The sequence below is a fragment of the Oryx dammah genome, unplaced genomic scaffold (genome assembly GCF_014754425.2).
Source record: "Oryx dammah isolate SB20612 unplaced genomic scaffold, SCBI_Odam_1.1 HiC_scaffold_23, whole genome shotgun sequence".
Taxonomy (NCBI): Eukaryota; Metazoa; Chordata; class Mammalia; order Artiodactyla; family Bovidae; genus Oryx; species Oryx dammah.
The window spans coordinates 57,704,223-57,724,597 of NW_024070207.1; the positions used below are offsets into that span (position 1 = coordinate 57,704,223).

The following is a 20,375-nucleotide window of genomic DNA, read 5'->3' on the forward strand; positions in this document are numbered from 1 at the left end:
GGGGGGGTGGGTTGCTAAGGGGTCCTGGGGCCAGGGAAGGAGGTGGGCCTGGGCAGGGACAGCGGAGCCCACTTGGATGTTGTATGGTGGACACCGAAGGCAGCATGTGTCTGGAACTCCTGAAAGCCAGCTGCAGGGTTGGGTGAGCCAAGTTGACACAGGCAGTGGGGGAGGACCCTGGTCTGTTCAGATGGCCCCCTCCATACCCATGGCCAGCTTGTTCAGTTCCCATCCCAGTTGGAGCAGAGATGGCCGAGAAGATGGAGACAGCGGGGACACCAACTTCAGTCCCCTGTCCCAGTCCGACTGGCCAACGAGTGGCAGGGGCTGGAGGTGCCAACCCTGGTCCTTGGGAGACCCCCTCCACAGCCGTGCCTGCCTCCTCGCCCCGACTATAGCCTCGCCCTACCCAAAGGCCGGCGAAGCAGCACCTGAAGGCTCCTGGCGTGAGTGGCCCCCGGGCTGGAGTGAAAAAGCAGTGTGTGCCCAAGAAGCAGAGCAGCTGGGTTTTGGCAATCAAGTGGGGACTGGGGAGTCAGAAGGGGGCGTTGAGGCAGCAAGATCCCCTCCTTGGACCCCAAACTCACTGGAGAGAAGGATGGGCCTCAGTCTCAGGGTCAGGGACCCAGCACAGGCCTCGGGCTGGGCCATCATGGTGATCTCTGATAGCCCCGTGGCCTGGCCCTGGGCGGTGCTCTGCCTGGCCTGGCCGGACCCCGCTACTCCAGGGTCCCGATGGGGTTGACGGGGGATGTGGCCCCGGAGCTGTCATTGCCCCCTGCTGCCTCCTTCTCCTTCTTGCCACTGTACTGGCCAATGAAGGAGCCATCCTCATTGAACTGGACGTCCACGCTGCCTCCGTAGTCCGCCAGGCTGTCATCGCTGCCCAGGGGTTTGATGTCTCCATTGAGTGATGGCTGGCTGCTACCAAAGGCCTTCTCCTCGTTGTCACTGCAAGGGGAGGGTGGGAACCATGGGAGGTGGCCCAACGGTAGCCAGCAGGAGCAGGCAGCCACTGGCCTGAGATGGGAGGCCCAGGTTTGCCCCACTTCTGTGTGTTCTGAGCACACTGGGGACAAGGCCCTCACTCTGGACACATGCAGCTTACATGCCTGCACCCTGGGGGTGTGGGGGCTCCCATCTCCGGATGGCCTGAGGAGGGGGTGCCAGTCCAGCCCATCCCCGGAGACAGGGACAGGGAAGCTTGGGAGCTGAGTATCAGCATTGTTGGCTGGTCCCTGAACCAGGGAACTATAGGATCAGGAGGCATGGGGAGTGCACAGGCCTGGCACAAAGCACCCAGAGGAGGGTCCCTGCCCCCAAAGCATGACAGCCCAGCCTTACCTCTCCAGGGACCTGCCATCACCCCCGCAGCACAAAGGAGAGACAGAGAGATGAAGTCACGCACGCAAAGTGCACAGCTGGGCAGCCCGGGAACATGGGCTCCACCCCCAGCTCACCTGTACTCGCCGAAGGTTTCGTCCTTCATGGGCCGGGCCTCTGAGTCCACCTGAGTGTCCTCCTTGTCCTTCACTGCAGACACAGAGCGGGCCCAGCTGCTCACCCCGCCCCATCACCCAGCCTGGCCCCAGACACATGGGCCCGGTCCTTCACATGCTTAACGCTGACAGCTCCCCTTGGGCTACCTGCCCGCCACCCGCAGTGTGGCCATGTTGTCCTGCCCGGGCTCAGGGACCAAGGGGGGGGGACCATGGCCAGGATGTACCCGAGTACTTGCCACCCTTGCTGCGCTTAATGAAGCACAGGATGAGTAAGACGAGAAGCAGGACAACGATGGCACTGATGAAGCCAATGAACCAGCCCTCGGTGGCAAAGCCAGCGGGAGGCAGCCTCACTCGGCCTGGGGAGGGGAGAGGGGGCAGGAGACTGAGGCCAAGTCCAGGGTTGAATGTGGGGGGCCCCCAGGGGCACTGCAGTCGCAGGACCCAAGCTCGCCCTGTCAGTCTCCAGCCTTGGGCAAGGACCTCCCTCCGAGCCTCTGGCTCCATCCGCTGCCAACCACCAACCCTGCCAACCCCCCATGCCAGGGACACCCCACGTCAGGGACCCCCATTCCAGAGATCCCTCACACCAGGGACCCCCCGTCAGGAACCCCCCCAAGCCAGGGACCCCCCATGCCAGGGATTGCACAGGAGCAGCTGAGGACGTCCGAGGACTTCAGACAGCCCGGGAGAGGGGCGAGCTGATGGGGGAGGGGAAAGTCAGGGTCCCTCTGGGGGAACAGGAAGGAAGACCTTCAGTAGAAATGGCTTCCCTGGCAACAGGACCAGTGGAGGATATGAAAAAAAAAGGGCTCTTTTCAGGGACCTGGACTTTTCTCCATTACAGGCCTAGGGGCACAGAGGTTCTGGCAGGGCCATGGGCAGCCCAGGGATGGAGGGAAGCTGACTAGGCCTGCCCGCGGCCCCCGCACCGGTGCCGTTGGTCTTCACTGCCATCTGGTGCAGGAGCACCTGCTCCTTGAGCAGCTGGATCTCATAGTCGGTGTCAGGCTGCAGGTCCCACTGTGTGTAGGAGCTCTGATTGTAGCTGACATACTGCGGTGGGAGATGAGCCACCAGCTTCTCGTCTGTAGGGGGCGAGGGCAATCCGATTGAGCAGGGAGGGCCTGGCAGCACCCTGGGTCCATGCCAGCCCCAGCCCCTCTGGGCCCTGCATCCCCTTTTGAGGCTCACCCCCCAGGGCTTTGAACCAGATCTGGAACCCGAAGTTGCACTGGCTCTCTTTGGGGACCCAGGAGACCACGCTGTAATTCTCGCCAGCCATGGCAGAGATGTTGCCAAAGTCCGGCATCCCTGGTGATGGAGAGAAGAAGGGTCATGGGACCTGGAGGCCCCCCTCTAGCCTGCCTTCGCCGCCTGCTCGGAGCCCATGCCAGCTCACCGGACAAGGCCATGGTGCCTCCTTCCCGTACGATCGCCTCCCCTGGGCCCTCCCTCGTGGTGGCCTGCAGCTGGAATCGGTACCGCAGGTGGGGGCTGAGGTTGGTCAGGTTGTGTGTCTGCAGCTCAGGGTCCGGGAGGTCAAAGGACAACTGCTCCTTGCTCCCATCATTCACTGTGAGGACAGGTGAGCGGTAGGCTTCGGTCCCCAGTGCGGCCCACTCCCAGGCTCCCCCCTCCACCCCCCGGCCGGGTCCACGACACACGTACGAGGTTGGTAGGAGAGCACATAGCCCGTGAGCACGCCGTTATGGCTGAGTGGAGGCTGCCAGCGCAGCAGCAGGCTGGTATCCGACTGGCACTCTAGGTGCAACGCCTCAGGGTGTCCAGGCACTGTGAGGCACAGAGACCAGTGGCAAGTCCTCGCCCCAGTCACCCCAGGTGGGAAGGGCCGGGGGGTGTGGAGGCAGGGGTGCAGGGCACAGAGCTCACCTCCCTCAGGGGTGTTGAAGGTCATCCCACTGGCGGGCCCCAGTCCCCTCCCATTAAAGGCCTGAACCTCCACCCAGTAGGAGCTGTAGGGCTGCAGGCCTCCCAGGATGGCGCTGGTGGCATTGGCGGGCACCACCACATGGCCTTTGTGGACATGCCTCTTGTTGTGCTTCCTCTGACTGCCTTCCCACCAGTATGTCACCTGCAGGTGGACAGGAGACCCCAGAAGGACAGAAAGGGTCTGGTAGTGACCTGGGTCGGGGTGGGGTGGAGTGGGGGGGCACGTGTTCCCCACAGCCCTCCCAAGGGAGCAGCTGGCAGAAACCCAGCCCCAGTCTTGTCACTCCTGGTTGCCCTACCCGTCACCCCAGGGATCTCCCCAGCCCCCACATGATGGACTCTTACATTGTATCCCCGGAGGTGGCCTTTGACCTGGGCTGGGTCCACAGACTGCCAACTGACCAGCACAGTGCTTGAATTGAGGGCCTTGACGGGTTCCAGCAGAGGGCTTGCCTGGGGGTCTGCAAAGGGCCGGTGACATGGATGAGGCCAGCCCAGGACTCTGCCCACCCAGAGCGGGAAGATGGATTTGGATGTGATGTAACAGGTGGGCAGTTTAATGAGCAAGGGCATTCGCATGGTCTCAGGGTCTCTCCACGAAGAGAGAGAAAATAGTAACTACGTGACGGAGGAACTAGAAAAGATCTTGACTGCATAATAAAACTGAACATTTGGTCATGTTCTAGATTTGAGGCAAGGGAAGAAGCAGGATAAGTGGACGCCATGTGGGAGATCCTGACTTGGACCATGGACTGCGGGAAAGACAGTCCTGGGCCCCACACTGGGGGCATTGGCTGCCATCAAACAGACGGTTAAGTTATAGATGCCAACTTATGGATGGTCAGTGTCTTTCTGGATCTGCAAGACAGCTCTTTGGTTACGTAAGCAAATAGCCTTACTCTTAGGGAATGTACTATATTAAGAGGCAGGAGCTGGCACCGGGCTGGATCCCTGAGTGGGGGGCAGAGAGTGGGCCAGGGAAGCACGTGTGGGCTCCACCCCACCCCCCGGGTATGGGCGGGGCCAGCCCGATACTCACAGTCCTCCCCAGAGTAGCCAATGGTGATCTGGGGCTCGGGGCCCTTGCCCTGGCTGTTGACGGTCTGGACTTTGATCTCATACGGCACAAAGGTAGATGTATTGGACACCACCAGGAAGGGGTCACTGACGATCTGTTCCTGCCAGGCCCCCTGCATCTTCTGGGGGCGCCACTGCACTCGATACTGAACCTGGGGGGCATTCCAGTCCATCCACCGCAGCGGCTGGAGGGGGAGAGCGGAAAAGAAGTTGGGTAGTCAAGGTCCCTGGTCCTTAGGACAGCCAGTTTTTTGGGGGAGTCGCAAACCCCTGAGTCCTGATCTGAGGTCCAGGGGTGAGCTCAGCCCAGGGCCCTCACCTTCCAAGTTATGATCATGTTGTTGGTCTCGTTTCCTTCCCCCTTCACGTCCACAGGGTTCTTCTCTGGGGCTGCAAAGTAATGTGGACACATCAATGCTGTGGGTGCCCACCAAGGCCACGAAGGCCGAAAACCAAGAAAGAAATGACCTATTATGACCCTGGATGTCAGGAGGCAGTCGCCGCCCCAGGGGAACCCCTGGCAGCAAGGGAGCTTGGGCACCATCCCTTTTCCTGACTTTCCCTGGCGCTCACCTGCCTCCGGCGTGACCACAGTCTCAGAGTCTGGGCTGGGCTCCCCAGGGCCGTATTTGTTGATGGCAGTGACTCGAAAGGTATAGTGGACATAAGGTGACAGCTTGAGGGTGGTGGAGGTCTGGTTCCCGGGAACCTTGCCTAGGCTGTACCACTTCTCGGGTGCCATCTCCTTGTCCTCAAATTCAATGTCATACTCTGCCAAGAAGTGAACCAGCAGTGGAGTCATCGGTGGGTGGCGAGTAGGGGAGGGGGGCATGCAAAGTCTGGCTCTCCTGGAGGAAGGGACAAGGAACCAGAAGGGAGGGCGAACGGAGTGCCATGCTGCTGTCTTCTTACTTTCAATGGGGGCGTTGTGGTCATCAGCCGGGCTCCAAGACAGGCGCACCTGGCTCTGCTTCAGCAGGTGGCGATCAGACACTTCCAGGTGGGGCACGGGTCCAGGGCTCCCTGGGGGGCACAGGAGCTGGATCTCGGGCCCACTCACGACCCAGCTGGCCCGCTCCCCCTGTGACGGCTGCCTGGGCTCTTCCATCTCCCTCGCCTCTGCGCCACAAGGCGGATACCCTCTGGGGACTCACCCACCACCAGCAGCTCTGCCTGGCTCTCCACCACGTCCAGCTTGGTGCTGGCCACACAACTGTAGTTGCCCTGGTCACTGTAGTCCAGGCTGTGGATGACCAGGCGCTCATCTTCTATGAAGTACCTGGTGGGGGGTGGGGGTGGGGGCACATTTATCCTTCTAGCCCCCCCAGGGGACCCACAACTCCCTGCCTGCCTCCCCGCATGCCACTCCTCCCTCCTCCCTCTCCTGCCAGGTTCTTCTGCTCAACAGCGGGTCACTCCCCTGCCCCCACGTATGAGGCCAGGAGGTCTAGGCATCCTGCTTTCCCCCCCCCGCCGCCTCCCTCCACCAAGCCCAGGGTGGGGCTGGGCCCGCACTTGTCACTGTCCCCCAGCTCCTGCAGGTCGAGAGCATCCCTGCGCCAGGTGGTGCTGTGCTGCAGGGAGGGGTCAAAGGAGGCCTGGCAAGTGAACATCACTCGGGAGCCTCTCTTCTCGATTGTGCTGCGGGGCCCCTGCATGATCCGAGTGGCATCTGGGGATGAGGACAAGAAGGGGAAGGTCACTCCAGGGTCCCCCAGAGACCCTGACCCTCCCTCAGGGAGGGGCTGCTGGCCACAATCAGCAGCAGCAGGGAGGGGCATCGGACCTTTGACCTGCAGGTTAGCCACAATGGTCACGTTGCTTTGGTCGTTGGCAGCCTGGCAGAAGTAGTGCCCAGTGTCATTGGCCTGGAGGTCTCGGATGCCCAGGGTCCCGTTGGTGTAGGGGAAGAAGCGCTCGTCCTGCAGCACTGTCTTTCCTTCCCTGTCCAGCCTGGCACAAGCAAGGCAGGCCTTGCTCAGACCCCAGTGGGCTGGGACCCCTGGCCCTCCTTGGTTGCCTGGGCTGGAAGATGGCTTCCAGGTGCCCCCCACCCCCTGCCACCAGGGTCAGGGCACGCACCACTGGACGCTGGGCACAGGGGCTCCGAAGGCCTTGCACAGAAGGTAGGCGGTGCTGCCCTGGACTGCCATGTATGTCTCATTGTCTGGGGTCAGGATCTTGGCTGGCAGCTCTGAGCGAGGAGCAGTCATGGGAGACAGGGCTGAACTCAGGGCCCTGAGTTCGGGCAAGCACCCACATGCAGTCAGCGGGCAGACGCAGGGATCACGAGGGCAGCTTCTCCCAGGAGAGCTGGCAGCCTCTGGAAGCTGACAGTGACTCCACCAGGACCCCGTGTACCCTGCCCATCTTGCTTCCCTGGGGCCCCTGCCAGGCTGAGCCTCTCTCGGCCTCTTATCTCAGTCTCCCATGTCCTATTAATTATGTGAGGCTCCCCCCCACCAACTGACAGCCTGCCTCTTCCTGAAAGCTCTCTGGGTCTCCCCAAGCCCACCTTCCCCAAAGCTTGGGGACAGAAGCATCCTGGCCAGGGTGAGCCTCTGCCTCGGGGACCACGCTTGGAGGCTGCTTTTTTGTCTGGAAATACCAGCAAGACCCTGCCCCGTTGTTGGCAGGATGGGCGGAAGACGTGGGGAAGGCTCCAGACAGGAGCAGGGCAGCCACAGCACACAGACCAGCTGGTGGCTGAGTCGGCCTAGTGGCCTTGCCCGGGGCAGGGCTGCAGGGACGGACCAGGGGGCTATAGGCAAGGTGGCTGACACTCACCCACAACATAGATGTAGGCATTGGCCAGCAGGAGCCCGTGGCGGTTGCGGGCCTCACACTGGGTCACCATAGTGTCACTGGGCTGCAGATTGCTCAGGACCAGGGCTCCATGGTGGATCCGGTACTTCTGGTCCTTGCCCAGCTCTGAGCAGGTGGCAGGTGGGCCACGGGCCCAGGGTGGGGCAGTGAGTTACTATCCCCAGGGCACCCCAGCCTCGCTCCCCATCCCTGCTCAAAGCCCTGCTTACCCTCCACAGGGATCCCATTGATTCTCCAGGTGACCTCCGGTTGGGGCCTGCCCTGCACTTGACAGTCCAGGCGGGCAGTCTCCCCTGGCCCGTACAGATGGCTCTGAGGCTTGTGTAGCCAGTATGGTGCAGCTGCCAGGAAGGGGAGAACCGATCTGAGCTCACAGCGGGCGGCCAGCTCTCGGGCCGGCCCTGACTCTGCCCACCCTCACCCCCTGTGACCATGAGCATGGCATCCTGGCTGTCTGAATGCCGGCAGTGGCGCCATACCCTCCACGGTGACGTAGTAGGCATGGCGGTCACTGCCCAGCGAGTTCTCAGCCAGGCAGCGGTACTCGCCGTCATCCTCCTCGCCCACGTTCAGCAACTGCAGCGTCTTGTTGTGGTTCTGGTAGGTGACCCGGTCGGCTGGCATGGGGCCGCTTGGGCGCAGCCACTTGATGGTGGGCGTGGGGCTGCCCGGGGCCACCGAGCACAGAGGCCAAGGGAGACAGCAGAGGGGAGAGAGGACCGGGCCGCTCAGCCCCGCCCCACGGCAGAGGCTCCACCCATGCCCCGCCCCACAGCAGAGGCTCCACCCATGCCCCCTCCCCTCCCAGGGGACCCAGACTCACAAGCCCTCTGCAATGCACTCCAACACCAAGGGCTGCCCCTGCAGGGCCACCAGGTGGCTGCTGGAATTGGTGGGGAAGAGCAGGTGTGGTTTTCTGTCCATCATGCTGTTGGCTGTGAGGAGACAGGGCGGGCAACATGGCGCACCCTTCCCCCCCCAACCCACTAAGTTCCCAGGCTGGGTGACTCTGGACACCCCAGAGAGCCCTCCGAGCCTGTTTCATCTTTTTTTTTTTTTTAGTTCTACCAGTTTATTGCTACCAACCCATCTCCCTCCACCCTCATGCACACATGCTCAGTCATGTAACCCCATAGACTGCAGCCCACCAGGCTCCTCTGTCCATGGACTTTTCCAGGCAAGAATACTGGAGTGGGTTGCCATTTCCTTCTCCATCCTCATCTTCTTAAAGAGAAGGCCCCATCTCTGCCCTCACCACACTTGTCTTTGAAGAAGACTGATGGGATGTGCCATGAGGGTAGGAGAAGAGTAGGGCAGTGTATCAGAGCCTTTGGGACTCACTGGCTTTGACCCGGAGGTCAATGGGTTCCTTTTGAATGATGGTTCGGGTGCCAGGGAAGTGGGCGTGACAGATGTAGTCTGAGTGGTTGTCCGAGGTGAGCACGTTGGCAAAGTAGAGGTTGCCATTCTGGCCCATAGTCACCCGCTCATCCTGTTTGATGTGCAAGATCTCTGTGGGCCAGGAGGGGCAGGAAGGAAGGAGGCAGAGGTCAGAGATCAGGAGCCCTCCCCCGGGAACATACACCCACTGACCCATCCCTTGCCCCTGGCGGCAGCCCCTCATGGTCACCCACTGCTGTTCATCCAGTAGATCCGGAGTGGCTCTGCACTGGGGGGTGGATGGCAAGGGAGAATCACCGACTCCCCTTCCTCGACCTCAACAGGTTTCACTGTCTCCTTTGGCCACTTGGGGGTACCTGGAAGGGACAGAGAGGCTGGCCCTGTGGATTCTCCAGTCTCTTTCTGGTGAAGGCAGGGCAGGGGGAGAGGAGGAGGGCTACCCGAGGGCACAGGTTGGCGAGCCAGGACATGAGGGAGGCAGAGACTCTGGATCCTCTCTGGGCTCAAGGCCGAGACCAGTGCAGCATGCAGATGAGAGGATGGGCTGGAGGCCAGATGGCCATGAAGGGTTAACTCTCTACAACTCTTAGCTCCCACCAGGAGGAAGGGATGAGGGCGGGTGGGGGAAGGCTGAGGTGCAGTGATGGGGGGAGGGGAGCCGTGGTGGGATGCTGAAGTCATAGCCCCTTCCATCATCCTGACACAGAAACCATGGCAACGGTTCCCAAGGTAACTGGAGGGGCAGAGGAGAGGAGACAAGTGCAAGCTCAGGAGGCAGAAAGCTCACGGAGGAGGACGGAATGCTGCAGGGGGAAAACCCCAGGGAGAGGGCGACACACATAAAGACAGAGGCAGACAGCGGTAAGAAGGGAAGCCAGAGAGGTCAGGTGAGACGTGCACAACGGAGGGGAGAGGAGACACAGTGATGGAGGGGACATGGGAGGAGATGACTGGAGGGCAGTGGAGAGTAGAAAGCAACTGAGGGATGGATGGGGTAGAAACTGAAGCCCAGGCTCAGACAGGCTCAGTCCTGCTCTCATTCAGTCAACAAGCCCTCCCAGGGCACCCCCCAGGCAGCAAGCCCCAAGGCCAAGAAGGGAAAAGCACAGAAGAGAGGGAAGGGGGGATGGAGCTGACCAGAAAGAATGGCAAAAGAACAGGGTGAGGAGGGAAGAGGTGGCTGCAGGCCAGTAGGGTGCCCGGTCCCTTGGTACTCTTTAACAACCAGCTGAGAGAGCTCAGCTCTCAGGTTGGAGCCTCACACGCGCTCGGCAGATCGGTTTTGGGGACCCGCTCACATGCCCCAGACCCTCCCTGGTCCCCGCAGCGCCTCGCACCCTCAGCCATGAGCTGGATCTCATGAGACATGGCGGTGCCCAGCTTGTTGCTGGCAAAGCAGCGATAGGTGCCCTGGAAGCTCTGGGCGAAGTTGCTGCTGTTGCCTGTGATGCTGAAGGAGCCAGAATGGGGCGCCTGGTTCACGATCATGCCCAGTTCCTCTCTGGGTTTGAAGAGGATGCCATCCCGAGTCCAGCGAAACCTGCGGGGCAGAAAAAGGCTCAGAGGAGGCCTGAAGCCAGGCAGCCAGACCAGGGGCTGGGCCAGGGCGATGACCCTGGCTGGCGAGGGATGCCCAGGAGGGGGAAGGCCCTGGGGACCACGAGGGCTGGGGGGTCAAGTCAGTGGTCAGCTCCAGGGCTTAGAGGGTGACGGTCACTCACTGCACTTCGGGTTTGCCGCTGGCCTCACACTTGAGGCTGACGTCATCTGTGGGGAAGACGACCACACGCCGGGGAGACTGCTCCGTGATGATGGGGGGTTCCATCACTGGGGCAGGAGCGGGGACAGACATGGTGAGCACTTTGGCCCTCACCCTTGTCCCTTGGGGACAGAAGCCAGGTCTGGAGCCTGACAGGCTGCATGGCCATGGGGTTGTGGGGTGGGGAGAAGCAAGTTGAGCCCAAAGCAGCTGGGCAAAGGTGGAAGGGACCAGAACAGAGAGAAGATGGCACCAAAAGTCACAGAGAAAGAAACCAGAAGAGAGAGAAGAAGCCAAGCAGAAAGACAAAGCATGTGCAAGAAAGAAAAGAGAGAAAGGGGCACCAACCAGGGCAAACCCCTCATGGGGAGAGAGGAGGACCAGAGGGAAGGGTGGACCACCAGAGACAGGTGGAAAGCCCACCTGCTGAAGACAGAACAAAGCCGCCCCCCTCCCTCACCAGGTGCCGCAGGACCCAGGAACCAGCAAAGGCTACAGCCTGCCTGAGGCACAAGGCATACAGGGCCTCCTGGGAAACATTTCCACCCTCCCCTCAACTTACCATGGTGTCCTTCATCTGAGAGATCCATGCAGCAAGGGACAGAATGAGAGAAAGGCTGACAAGTCGCCCCATGGCTTGGGCCAAAAGAAGTACAGACAACCCTGGGGGAGGGGGAGGCTGGGAGAGGGTATGAGAAGTGGACACACGCCATGCTACAGCTATGGCAGGTCAAGACCTCCAGGACACAGCCTGATCGCCAGTCCTGGGGTGGGGCAATGGCCAGGGCCAGTAGGCCTCAGCTCTAGCGGGCAGGGAGAAAGAAATCCGTGACTTTAACAAAGACTGCACTGTGGCCAGATCCTTGCCTCCTCCTGGCAGGGCCTGCAGAACTGACTCCCCGCCCTCCACCCAGGACACCTCTGAAGCCAGAGAGGCAGACAGCCCGCCTACAGCAGCCAGGGAACACTCCCCTGCTCGAGCTCATATCCTTCCTAATCCAATTAGCACAGCTCAGTGTTTTCAATTACCTGGGCCCAGCGGCCCCCTCCCTTCCAAATCCTCCCCAAGGCCCTGCTGAATCTGAGTTTCCAGAGCCTGCCGGCCTGACACCAGGCCTCAATTTCTTCCCTTCCTTCCTCCCAGCCTGCTACTGAGTTCCCTGGAGCTGAGGCCGGGGCTTCTGCCCCCATCGCCATCAGGCTTCAACAGAGCACTGGCTGGGGTGGCTGACAGCAATAGGCTGCCTCTGAAAGCTTTTGTTTCTGTTGAAGACCTCAGGGTAGGGGCCCCCGGGAGAGAGGATGGGGCTCCCTGGGGACACTGCAGAGAGGGTTCTGTGCTGGGGAGGGGCCAGTGAAGGCAGCCCAAGAGACAGAGACAGTGAGAGGGACCACAGGATGGGGCAAGCGGGGAAGGAGACAAAGGGGCCTGGAGCGGCCGGGGAGGGAGAGAGCTGGAGCAGAGCTCCCAACCTGGAGGCACCAGGCTGCTTGCCATGTTGCATCAGAGTCAATAACAAGTGCCAGCCAGTGCCCAGGGGCCCCTTAGACCTGCCGTGGGTCTCTGACGCCCCTCTGCACACAGGTGTAGCAGGGTAAGGCCTGAAAATCACTGGGGGGAGATGAAGGGGGAAGCGGATGAGCACATGTGTGGGAATGTGCCAAAGTATGAGTCTGGGCACATGTGGGCACGCCCCAGGCAGTGCTGCAGTGACATTGTGAGTATCCGCCCGTGTGCCTCTATACAGACGTGTCTGGCCAGAGTATCTCAGAAGGCTGTGAGTGCCTGCCTGTGTTTACTGTACGACTCTGTGTGGCCTACCCGCTCCTGTGTTCGTGCGGATGGCTGTGTTCCTTTGTATCTCAACCTCTTACTTGTGTGTGCCTGTGTGCCCCCGTGTGTCCTCTTGGGGAGTCTCTGTGCCTGGCTGGATATAGGTGGCTGGTCCGTGTGCCTCTGCAGCTAGGGTAGGGTTTCGGGTGTGACTGCACAGAGCTCCATGTGTATATCTAGGGAGACAGCCCCAATCTTTCTTCCCATCAGACCCTCCCCACCTCCTGCAAACCCTAGGACCCCTCAATGTCAGAGGCCGGTCATGGTCACCTCCCTCAGCCCCTGACCCACTCCTAGCTTGGACAGTCTCCCCCAGCCTCAGCGCACAGCTCATCTCCGTGATGCTGGCCTCCAACAGGTGCAGGCTCAGAGACAAAGGTGGAAAGGTGAGGGGGGAAGGGACTGGAGCAAACAAGGAGCAGATTTAAGATACACAAATGCTACCATGTCAACTGTCCCTCACACAAGCCCCAAAGCCGCTTATAGTAGTGTGTTTATATCTCCTGCTCACACTCAGGAGAAAACACCATCATAGTAACATACGGTCCACACACGGACAGGTACTCACAGGCCCGTATGAGTCACTAGTACAATCCAATGTCAACAATCAAATATCTACAGAGCTTCACAAATGTGACCAGTAAGTAGTGGTTAGAGTGACTCACCAACTTACCTACACAGGACATCAAAATCACACACTCAGGAATATCCCCACTTATTCAATGTATCACACCACACACATCTAAAAATATATCCAGACAAATTACACAGTCTGTCCAGCTCAAAATCATACACAAACACTCGCATTCAGTCACAGCCCTGTAGCCACCCTCCCCAGAAACCCCCCTCGAAGGGATTACTCCAACAGCCCCACCCCCAACCCCCCACTAAGTAACTACACATCACATTTTAAGGATCCAGAAGGCTGTTGGATCTTCGCAAGGGGTCTTTTCCTCTCTCAGTTCACGGAAAGGGCTACCAAGGGCCCCAGATAGGACTACCCGTCAGAAGCCAGAGCGAGGCTTGGTCTAACTAGCTGAGGACATTCTCATGCTTGCCCCATCCTTGGCGGGGTGGAGCCGAGTCAGGCGCCAGGCCTGCTGTCCGTGGTGCTGAAACAGCACCCGCCCTCCCGTGTCTCTGGTCCCTGTCTGTGGTACTGAGACAGCCCAAGTCTTCCACCCTGTCCTTTCAGGGGGATCCAAAGTCCGGGTACCTCTTGCGCACTCCAGGCCCCCAGGAAGTGAAGGGCGGGGGGGAGGATCTGGAACCCAGAGAAGGTGAGGAGGCAGAAAATAAAGAAAAGCCCAGCGCGGCGGGGAAGGGAGGCGCCGCAGCGCCCTCCGATTACTCACATTCCTCGGGGATCTGGATGAGCACGCAAGGGCTGCAGAGGAGGAGAGGCCACAAGTACCGCAGCGCCACGGCCATCTTCCCGGCGGCGCCGAACCGGCGCGGCAAAGCCGGCCGGGCTTGGCTCAAGCTCCGGCCGGAGGGAAGGGTGGCTGGTGGGTGGCTGAGGGAGGGAGCCGGGGGTGAGGGCAGGTGAGGGCACTGCGAGAGGGAAGGAGGGGAAGGGCAAGGTAAAGGAAGAGAGAGAACAGACGATGTTAGTGACTAACATCTGGGCGAGCCTGGGCTCCTGGCCCCGCCCCCGGCCCCGCCCCCTCCACTCTTCCCTCCCCCTACCCCCCCATTTTGGAGAAGAAAACCTGGACGAGACCAGCAGAGGCTGGGCCTCCAGTTCGCCTTTCATTCCCTTCCTACTGGCCGTGCCTCTTCCACCAGCTGCCTCTCTGGCACCACCAACTTGTTGCCCCATCCGCTCCCTTGGGCATGCCACAGGCTGCTCTGTGCCCATCCTCCTGATGTGTGACTCAAGGGCCCATAAGAAGGTGCCTGTGGGCATGAGTGTGGATGTGGGTGTGCAGTAGCTGTGTGACTGTGTGCGTACACACAGGAGGACATGTCTCTCTTCTCTGGAACCAGGAGGCACTCATGAGTGGGTGTGCGTATGACTGCAGGCACACAGAAGTATGGGCGTGTGCTCCTGTGCATCTGTGTCTCTGGGGGATGACTCCTGTCTGCTATCTCTGTGTGCACACACAGCATGCATGCACACATATGTAGAGAAGAACCCTTGTCACAGTCTCATTGCTGGGGGTTTTGGAACCAACTGATCCCTGGGTGCTGTTCAGGCCTAAAAACCTTGTAGGGAACAGGGAGACTAGGGAAGTGGGAACAGGGCAAGAAGGGAAGGGAACCAAGAAGGCTGCATTTCATTGAACAGGTTGAGGGAAAAAGAAGAAAGAAGGGGAAAGGAGGTCTGCCTTGAAGAAGTGGCAGGAGGGAGTCAAGGAGGAAAGTGCCTCTCAGCTGTCCCTCAGGCTCCTAGGGGGTTAACAGAGGCAACTGTGGCCTCCCCCCTTCCAGATGCTCCAAGCCAGGCTCAGAGCAGGGCTCAGGGAAAGCTCTGGGACAGCATTTCTTACATCTAGAGTGTCTGGCAGGCCCACCTTCTGGATTTTTTTTCTGAGTCTTCAGGGCTCAACTGATAGATGTGTCCACCCCAAGCCCAAGTCTGCCAGCTATATGCACAGGCCACCTCTGCATGCAAGAAGCCCCAGTGACCGAGGGCCCAGTGGAGGGCGCTTCTCTGCCAATGAGGAGAAGAAGAGACACTCCCAAGAAGACAGAGTTGTGACCCCTGAACAGGAAGAGGTGTGAGAAAGAGACAATAGTAAAAGTGACCAAGAGCTTGGGGGATGGAGCTTGGATGTCATGCCTGAGCTCACCAAGTCCATCCCAGGCAAACTTTCTCCCAGCCAGGACCTGATCAAAATGGGGACCAGCCTCATCCAGAAGGCCAGAGCAGTGGGTGTGGAGGCCTGGAATGCTATGCCAAGACATCCAGACTCAGTCAATCAGGAGGCAGCCAGAAGCCACAGCTTGGTTTTGTGGAAGGTGACCCGAGAAGTGTGGTGAATTCAGCAGACTGCCCTGGGACCCAGCAGGCAAAATGGACAGTAGCGAATAGCTGCCAGCCTAGAGCTCTCAGACTCCCAGACTCAAAGCTAGAGGGGGAGATGGGGAAGGAAGCACCCGGGTGGGTCAACATGGACAGGCTGATGGCCGAGAGTGACCAGGAGAGTAAGGAAGTGGCAATGGCCTGGTCACTTCCCGAGGACAAGAGCCAAGCTGGGTCCCAGAAAGGAAGAGGTCCACCAAGTCAACGCAAGCTGAGTGGGCCTCACGCGACCCTGGCCTCAGCTTCAAGGCCTGTAGGAAGCAGTAGGAGACTCAGATCAGAGGGCAGGCGATCAAACAGCTGCCTTGGGAGCTCTGAGTGCTCTGGTCTGCAGAGGGGGAGGGGAGGGAGACAAGCAAGAATCTCCAAGGCTGTCCTTCTGGCCTGTGAGGCTGGAGCACTCCCTTTTGCTGGAAAGAGGATGGCTGCTTGTCCCCAGAATGAGGTTTGGCATGTGTACCCTGGTGTATATGCAGGGGATACAGGATAGCCCCAATCCCTGTGGGCTCCACTTACTGCCCCATCCTGACACCCCGTAGTCTCACATTCAAACTCTTTTAGTCTCCTGGTCTTTGCCACCCAGCTCACCACCTTCCCAGGCCCTCGGAGCCTGGGCAGGAGCCAGAAGGTGGGGAGGCCCCTGACAGCTGCGGCTGGGTCTCTGATCTCTCCCCATTCCTCAGGCAATTAAGAGCAAGCAGCTCAGGTTGTCAGCACAGCAGGCCCCCCACCCCCCATCAGCACCTCCAGGGGCAAAGGAGGCGGGGGAGTGTTCCACAAGCTGGTGTACAGATGGAGCCAAGGCCACGTCTGCAAAGGCGGGGGTGGGGGTGCGGGTGGGTGGGTGGGGTGGGGGTGGGGGGAGGCCGCTTGGGGGGGCAGGCTGGGGAAGACTGAAGGGTGACAGACAGGGTGAAAAAGAGGCAGGAGGGAACAGGAGAGACAGAGCAGGAGGGCTGGGAGGGTGGAGGGGGGACAGGGAACGGGGGACAAAGACAGATGCTGGACCACCACAGTAACCCATGTGGAGAAACCCAGAAACAGAGACCTGGGCAGCGGGGAAAGGGAGAGGAGAAGGGCGAGGAGCACAAAGGACAAGACAAAAAGCAAAAAGCAACTGATGAGAAATGGCTGAAAGAGCAAGATGCGTGAGGGGTGTGTATGTGCGTCTGTGCTCGAGCATGTGTGTGAGTGTGTGCAAGCCCAGGGACACCTCTTCCACATCCTTGTAGACAGGGGTGTGCCAGGAAAGGGCCAGGGGGGGAGAGGAGATGGACCCGAATAACAGGAATGGGGCTTCTTGGGCTCGGAGGTCAGACTGGACAGTGGAGAGACCAACAGAAGGCAGAGACAAAGCCTGCAACAACAGATACAGAGCAGCAGGGCCCTGGCCACTTGTGGCCATAGGATGGGGGGCGGTTACAGACAAACAAGATGCTGCTGGCAGACCCTTAGGAAGCAGGTGGGGAGTCCCACAAGGGAGGAGGGACAAGCACTCAGAGGACCTTGCTCCAAGATTTCTGCTGCACACAGCGAGCCGCCCCCGGGCAGAGGGGGTGCCCGTGCGTCCAGGGCCAGCTCAACAGTGAATACCCGCACGCTGGGGGAGGAGAGACCAGGGCGGGCTGAGTACCCCTCCTCCCTGAGGCCTCCAGCAAACTCAAGAGGTGGGGGCAGGCAGGGAGGGAGAAAGGGCGTGGCAGGCTCCAAGAGCCAGCAGGGAGTACCTCAGTGATATCCTGGAGGAGCCCCACCCCTGCCACACCCTGAATCCTCAGGCCAGTCCTCTCCTCTGGCCTCCCATCCTCTAAATAGGGATAGGGTGGGGCAGTGGTGGGGGCACACTTAGGAGGTTGTGAAGCCAGGCTGAGATCTGGGAGGGCTGCTTTTCTCCTTGCATACACCCTGGGAACCTCCTGGCTGGCCTCCTCCCAGCCCCTTCCCATCGGACAGAAATGCTCCTGCACAGGAAGGTGCCCCTGCCGGTCTGTTCCCAGCAGGAGGCAGGGCTGGGGGCTCAGCCTGGGTATATAAGATAGTTCAGAGTGGCAGCGCCAGGGCCATGATCTGGTAGGCCTGAAGGGGTGCTTGGGGGCACCTCCACCTGGGCTGTCTGCTCAGCAGGGCTGGTGGGGAATCTTCCAGGCTGTCGGTGGGTATACAAATGGGGTGGGGTGGGTGTCACCTCCACCTCAGGCACTGTGTTTCTTTAAGGCTCCTCCTCGCCCTCCCCACCAGGCTATTGCTGGCGGGTTTCCATGGAGATGGAGCCAGCTCGCTCCACTGGCAAAGATAGGGGAAGAAGGGAGGAAAGCTTGCCGCAGTCTAATGGGTAATTTAGATACTACAGAAAAGAGGCTCCTGAGTGGGAGCCCCCACAGGTACTGAGGCGGGGGGTGGGGGTGTGGGGGTGGCCAGAAGTCTTAGAGGAAGCTGCTGAGTCCTTGGTGCTCCCAGCCTCGCCCCACTCTCAGGGAGAGCACGCCCTCAGCCCCTTCAAGGCTGCGGTCTCCAAGGCAACACCAGCTCACCTGTAATGGACCATTCTCCTTACAGGGTAAGGAAGGGGTGGGGCAAAGGTTAACTCTTTGTGGGAGAGAGGGGAGAGCGTATGGTCTCCACTGAGAAAGGAAGCGGGGGCGGGGGGGGGGGGAATCTCCCCAACGGCAGCCAGACATTTCCCCCTTTCCTATTTTATTAACTGAATTCGTGGCCAGCACGTCCTGCAAGCCAGGGACGCCTCTAAATACCCTTACATGCATCACTCATTGAATCCTGAAAATGACCCTGGGGGAGCAGTACTATCATTATCTCCATTGTATACACTGAGGAAACTGAGGCTCAGAGAACTGGAGCACCATGCTCACCATGTATGGGGTTCTAGATGGCGTGGAGGCCCCCAAAGATGACGCCGGGGGGGGGTGGTCAGCTTGCCTCTAGGCATCTCAGGCTTCCTTGTGCATGCACCTGCCTGCATTCGCAGAGGGTCAGGGGCCTGGACAGGGATGCGCTCCAAGCTGGCCTGCCCCCTGGGGAAGGGCCTATTTGCTAGGCAGATGGCAGGCAAATGTGGGCAACCAGGAGGGAACTCTTGGGAGCGGGCCACGCGGAAGTAGAAGGCAAGCCACATCCCATCTCAGCACAAAGCAGAAACCACCCTACACTTCAACCCCCTCCCCCCCCAGGACTCTGCACAAGAGAAGGCAGACGGCTTTTGGTTTCTGGCTCCTCTCTCCCTGGCCATGCAGAACCTTGGGATGCTCTGACCCCTTTCTGTAAACCAAAGGCTCCAGGGCCCCCCTCACAAAGACCTGGCTACCTAGAGGGACCCTCTCTCCAGATACAGCTTAGGGGCAGCATGGACTCCCTTCCTGGGCAGCAGGGAGGTTCCCAGGGTGTGTGACCAGTTGGGAAAACTGATGTCCATGGGCTAAAAATGGGGCCCCCTCATCCCCTCTAAGCCCTCCCTCTGGGTCTGGAAAATGGGCTCAGAATAAGATCGCAAGCCCCCATCCTGAGAAATGAACCTGGCACCAGAGGGGGGCTGGGGGCTTCGGGGACCAGGCAAGAGGGGGTGACATATATCCGCTCCAGGACCCCAGAGGAGAGAAGGCGGCAGGCCCTGTGGGAGAGGAAAGGTGCCCAGCCAATAGGAGAGGCAGAAGGGGCCCGGCCCAAGCTGCACAGCCACGCTGGCCCTGGGACACCTGGCCCAAGCGAGAAGGGGCCTCCTGGAAACAGCTCAGACACAGCCGGGGCCCCTCTGGTTGCCTCGGGGGTCCCTGTTCCAAAGGGTTAAAGGGCAGAGGGGGCACCGGAAGCCTGGAGATGGACAATGGAGGCTCTGTTGTCCCCTGGGCCTCAGCATTCCTAAGGCATGAATGCAGGCGGCCAGGGGAGGGGCCAGAGGGCACCCCGCCCCCCAGCAGGAAGCCTCCTCAGCCCGCAGGGAAACACACATGGCCTCCACCAGCAACAGCCCTGCCTCTTCCTAGCACAGGATCTACACGGGTACAGGACAATCTGTGTGCACACGCTCTCCCAAGCACACGCACACACACACAATTGCACACGTGCAATGAGATGGCTAATGCCCACGCATGAAACAGGAATATGGGGATGCTGCACACACACGCACGCACACACACACACACACACAGACACACACACAGAGCTGCCCGGTGCAAACCTCCAGACCAGCCGCCCGCCTGGCTCTGAACACTTCTGAGCAAAGCCTGGCTCCTGGGACGGGCAGGAAGAGCCAGGCCTAGGACACCACAGCCCTCCTGCTCCTCTCAACCTGAGGTCATCCCGGTTGGCCCCACTAGGTTAAGGGCCAGAGGCTGCCAGGGGCTGCCCCGTGGCAGGGGAGAGGCTGGGTCTGTGACCCCCTCCCCCAGCTCTGTGACCTGGGGAAAACACAGCGGGGGGTGGGGGTGTAGGCCCAGGCATGGGGGGGGGGCACTGGACAAAGAAAAGCTTCTGGAAAGACCAGCAGTCCATCCAGACCCTCCCCCTGCAGAGGAACTCACCACCCTCTGGCCCCTCCCGCTTGCAGACTACAGTCTCTAGGAAGTCACAAAGATCCTGTTGATGTCTGGGGAGAAGGTGGGCCGGCCTTTGCTGATTGCCCCCAGTCTTTGGCTGGTGGCCACCAGGCACTTCCCCACCCCCACCCCAGCCACCCTGCAGGTCAGACAAAGCTCCATGGGAGGCCGGGGCCCAACCCAGTGGACTGGGCTGGGAGGTGGTCACGCTGAGAGGGGAGACAGACAAAAGAGGAAATGGGGAAACAAGGGACAAGGGCATCTGGGGACTGAAGGGAGGGGGACAGTGGCGTGCCCACCGCCACAGTGAGGGGACAGGAAGCAAGCAGAGGGAGGAGGAAGCTGACAGGTGGGGGGCGAGGGTATAAAGAAGCTGAGAGCAGGGTAGGGGGGGAGCATCCAGGAATGGCAAGGTAAGAGCTAGCAGGAGGGAGAAAGACTGGGGGGA

At 60.2% G+C, this 20,375-nt stretch overlaps 1 protein-coding gene across 6 annotated transcripts in view; it reads right to left on the bottom strand.

The window, feature by feature from the left end:
• Positions 1-13,902, bottom strand: part of L1CAM (L1 cell adhesion molecule) — a 14,238-nt gene extending 336 nt beyond the window's left edge. Inside the window, exons 1-28 of one of the 6 annotated variants that reach the window (XM_040265467.1) lie at positions 13,708-13,861; positions 11,081-11,095; positions 10,481-10,586; positions 10,097-10,299; positions 8,993-9,115; positions 8,700-8,870; positions 8,182-8,293; positions 7,838-8,022; positions 7,568-7,699; positions 7,320-7,463; positions 6,615-6,726; positions 6,319-6,485; positions 6,048-6,204; positions 5,687-5,811; positions 5,445-5,555; positions 5,106-5,303; positions 4,852-4,922; positions 4,495-4,717; positions 3,801-3,916; positions 3,396-3,597; positions 3,174-3,296; positions 2,905-3,078; positions 2,697-2,816; positions 2,435-2,590; positions 1,727-1,861; positions 1,461-1,533; positions 1,345-1,356; positions 1-951 (exon numbers count right to left, since the gene is read on the bottom strand). The exon at positions 1-951 is cut by the window's left edge and continues 336 nt beyond it. In XM_040265467.1, the coding sequence (XP_040121401.1) occupies positions 720-951; positions 1,345-1,356; positions 1,461-1,533; positions 1,727-1,861; positions 2,435-2,590; positions 2,697-2,816; positions 2,905-3,078; positions 3,174-3,296; positions 3,396-3,597; positions 3,801-3,916; positions 4,495-4,717; positions 4,852-4,922; positions 5,106-5,303; positions 5,445-5,555; positions 5,687-5,811; positions 6,048-6,204; positions 6,319-6,485; positions 6,615-6,726; positions 7,320-7,463; positions 7,568-7,699; positions 7,838-8,022; positions 8,182-8,293; positions 8,700-8,870; positions 8,993-9,115; positions 10,097-10,299; positions 10,481-10,586; positions 11,081-11,095; positions 13,708-13,783 (3,774 nt within the window). In that variant the 5' untranslated portion in view covers positions 13,784-13,861 and the 3' untranslated portion in view covers positions 1-719. Of the gene's footprint in view, positions 952-1,344; positions 1,357-1,460; positions 1,534-1,726; positions 1,862-2,434; positions 2,591-2,696; positions 2,817-2,904; positions 3,079-3,173; positions 3,297-3,395; positions 3,598-3,800; positions 3,917-4,494; positions 4,718-4,851; positions 4,923-5,105; positions 5,304-5,444; positions 5,556-5,686; positions 5,812-6,047; positions 6,205-6,318; positions 6,486-6,614; positions 6,727-7,319; positions 7,464-7,567; positions 7,700-7,837; positions 8,023-8,181; positions 8,294-8,699; positions 8,871-8,992; positions 9,116-10,096; positions 10,300-10,480; positions 10,587-11,080; positions 13,616-13,707 lie in introns of those variants that run through there. The other 5 variants (XM_040265469.1, XM_040265468.1, XM_040265465.1 and 2 more) reach the window with 5 other exon arrangements.
• Positions 13,903-20,375: the final 6,473 nt, after the last annotated feature.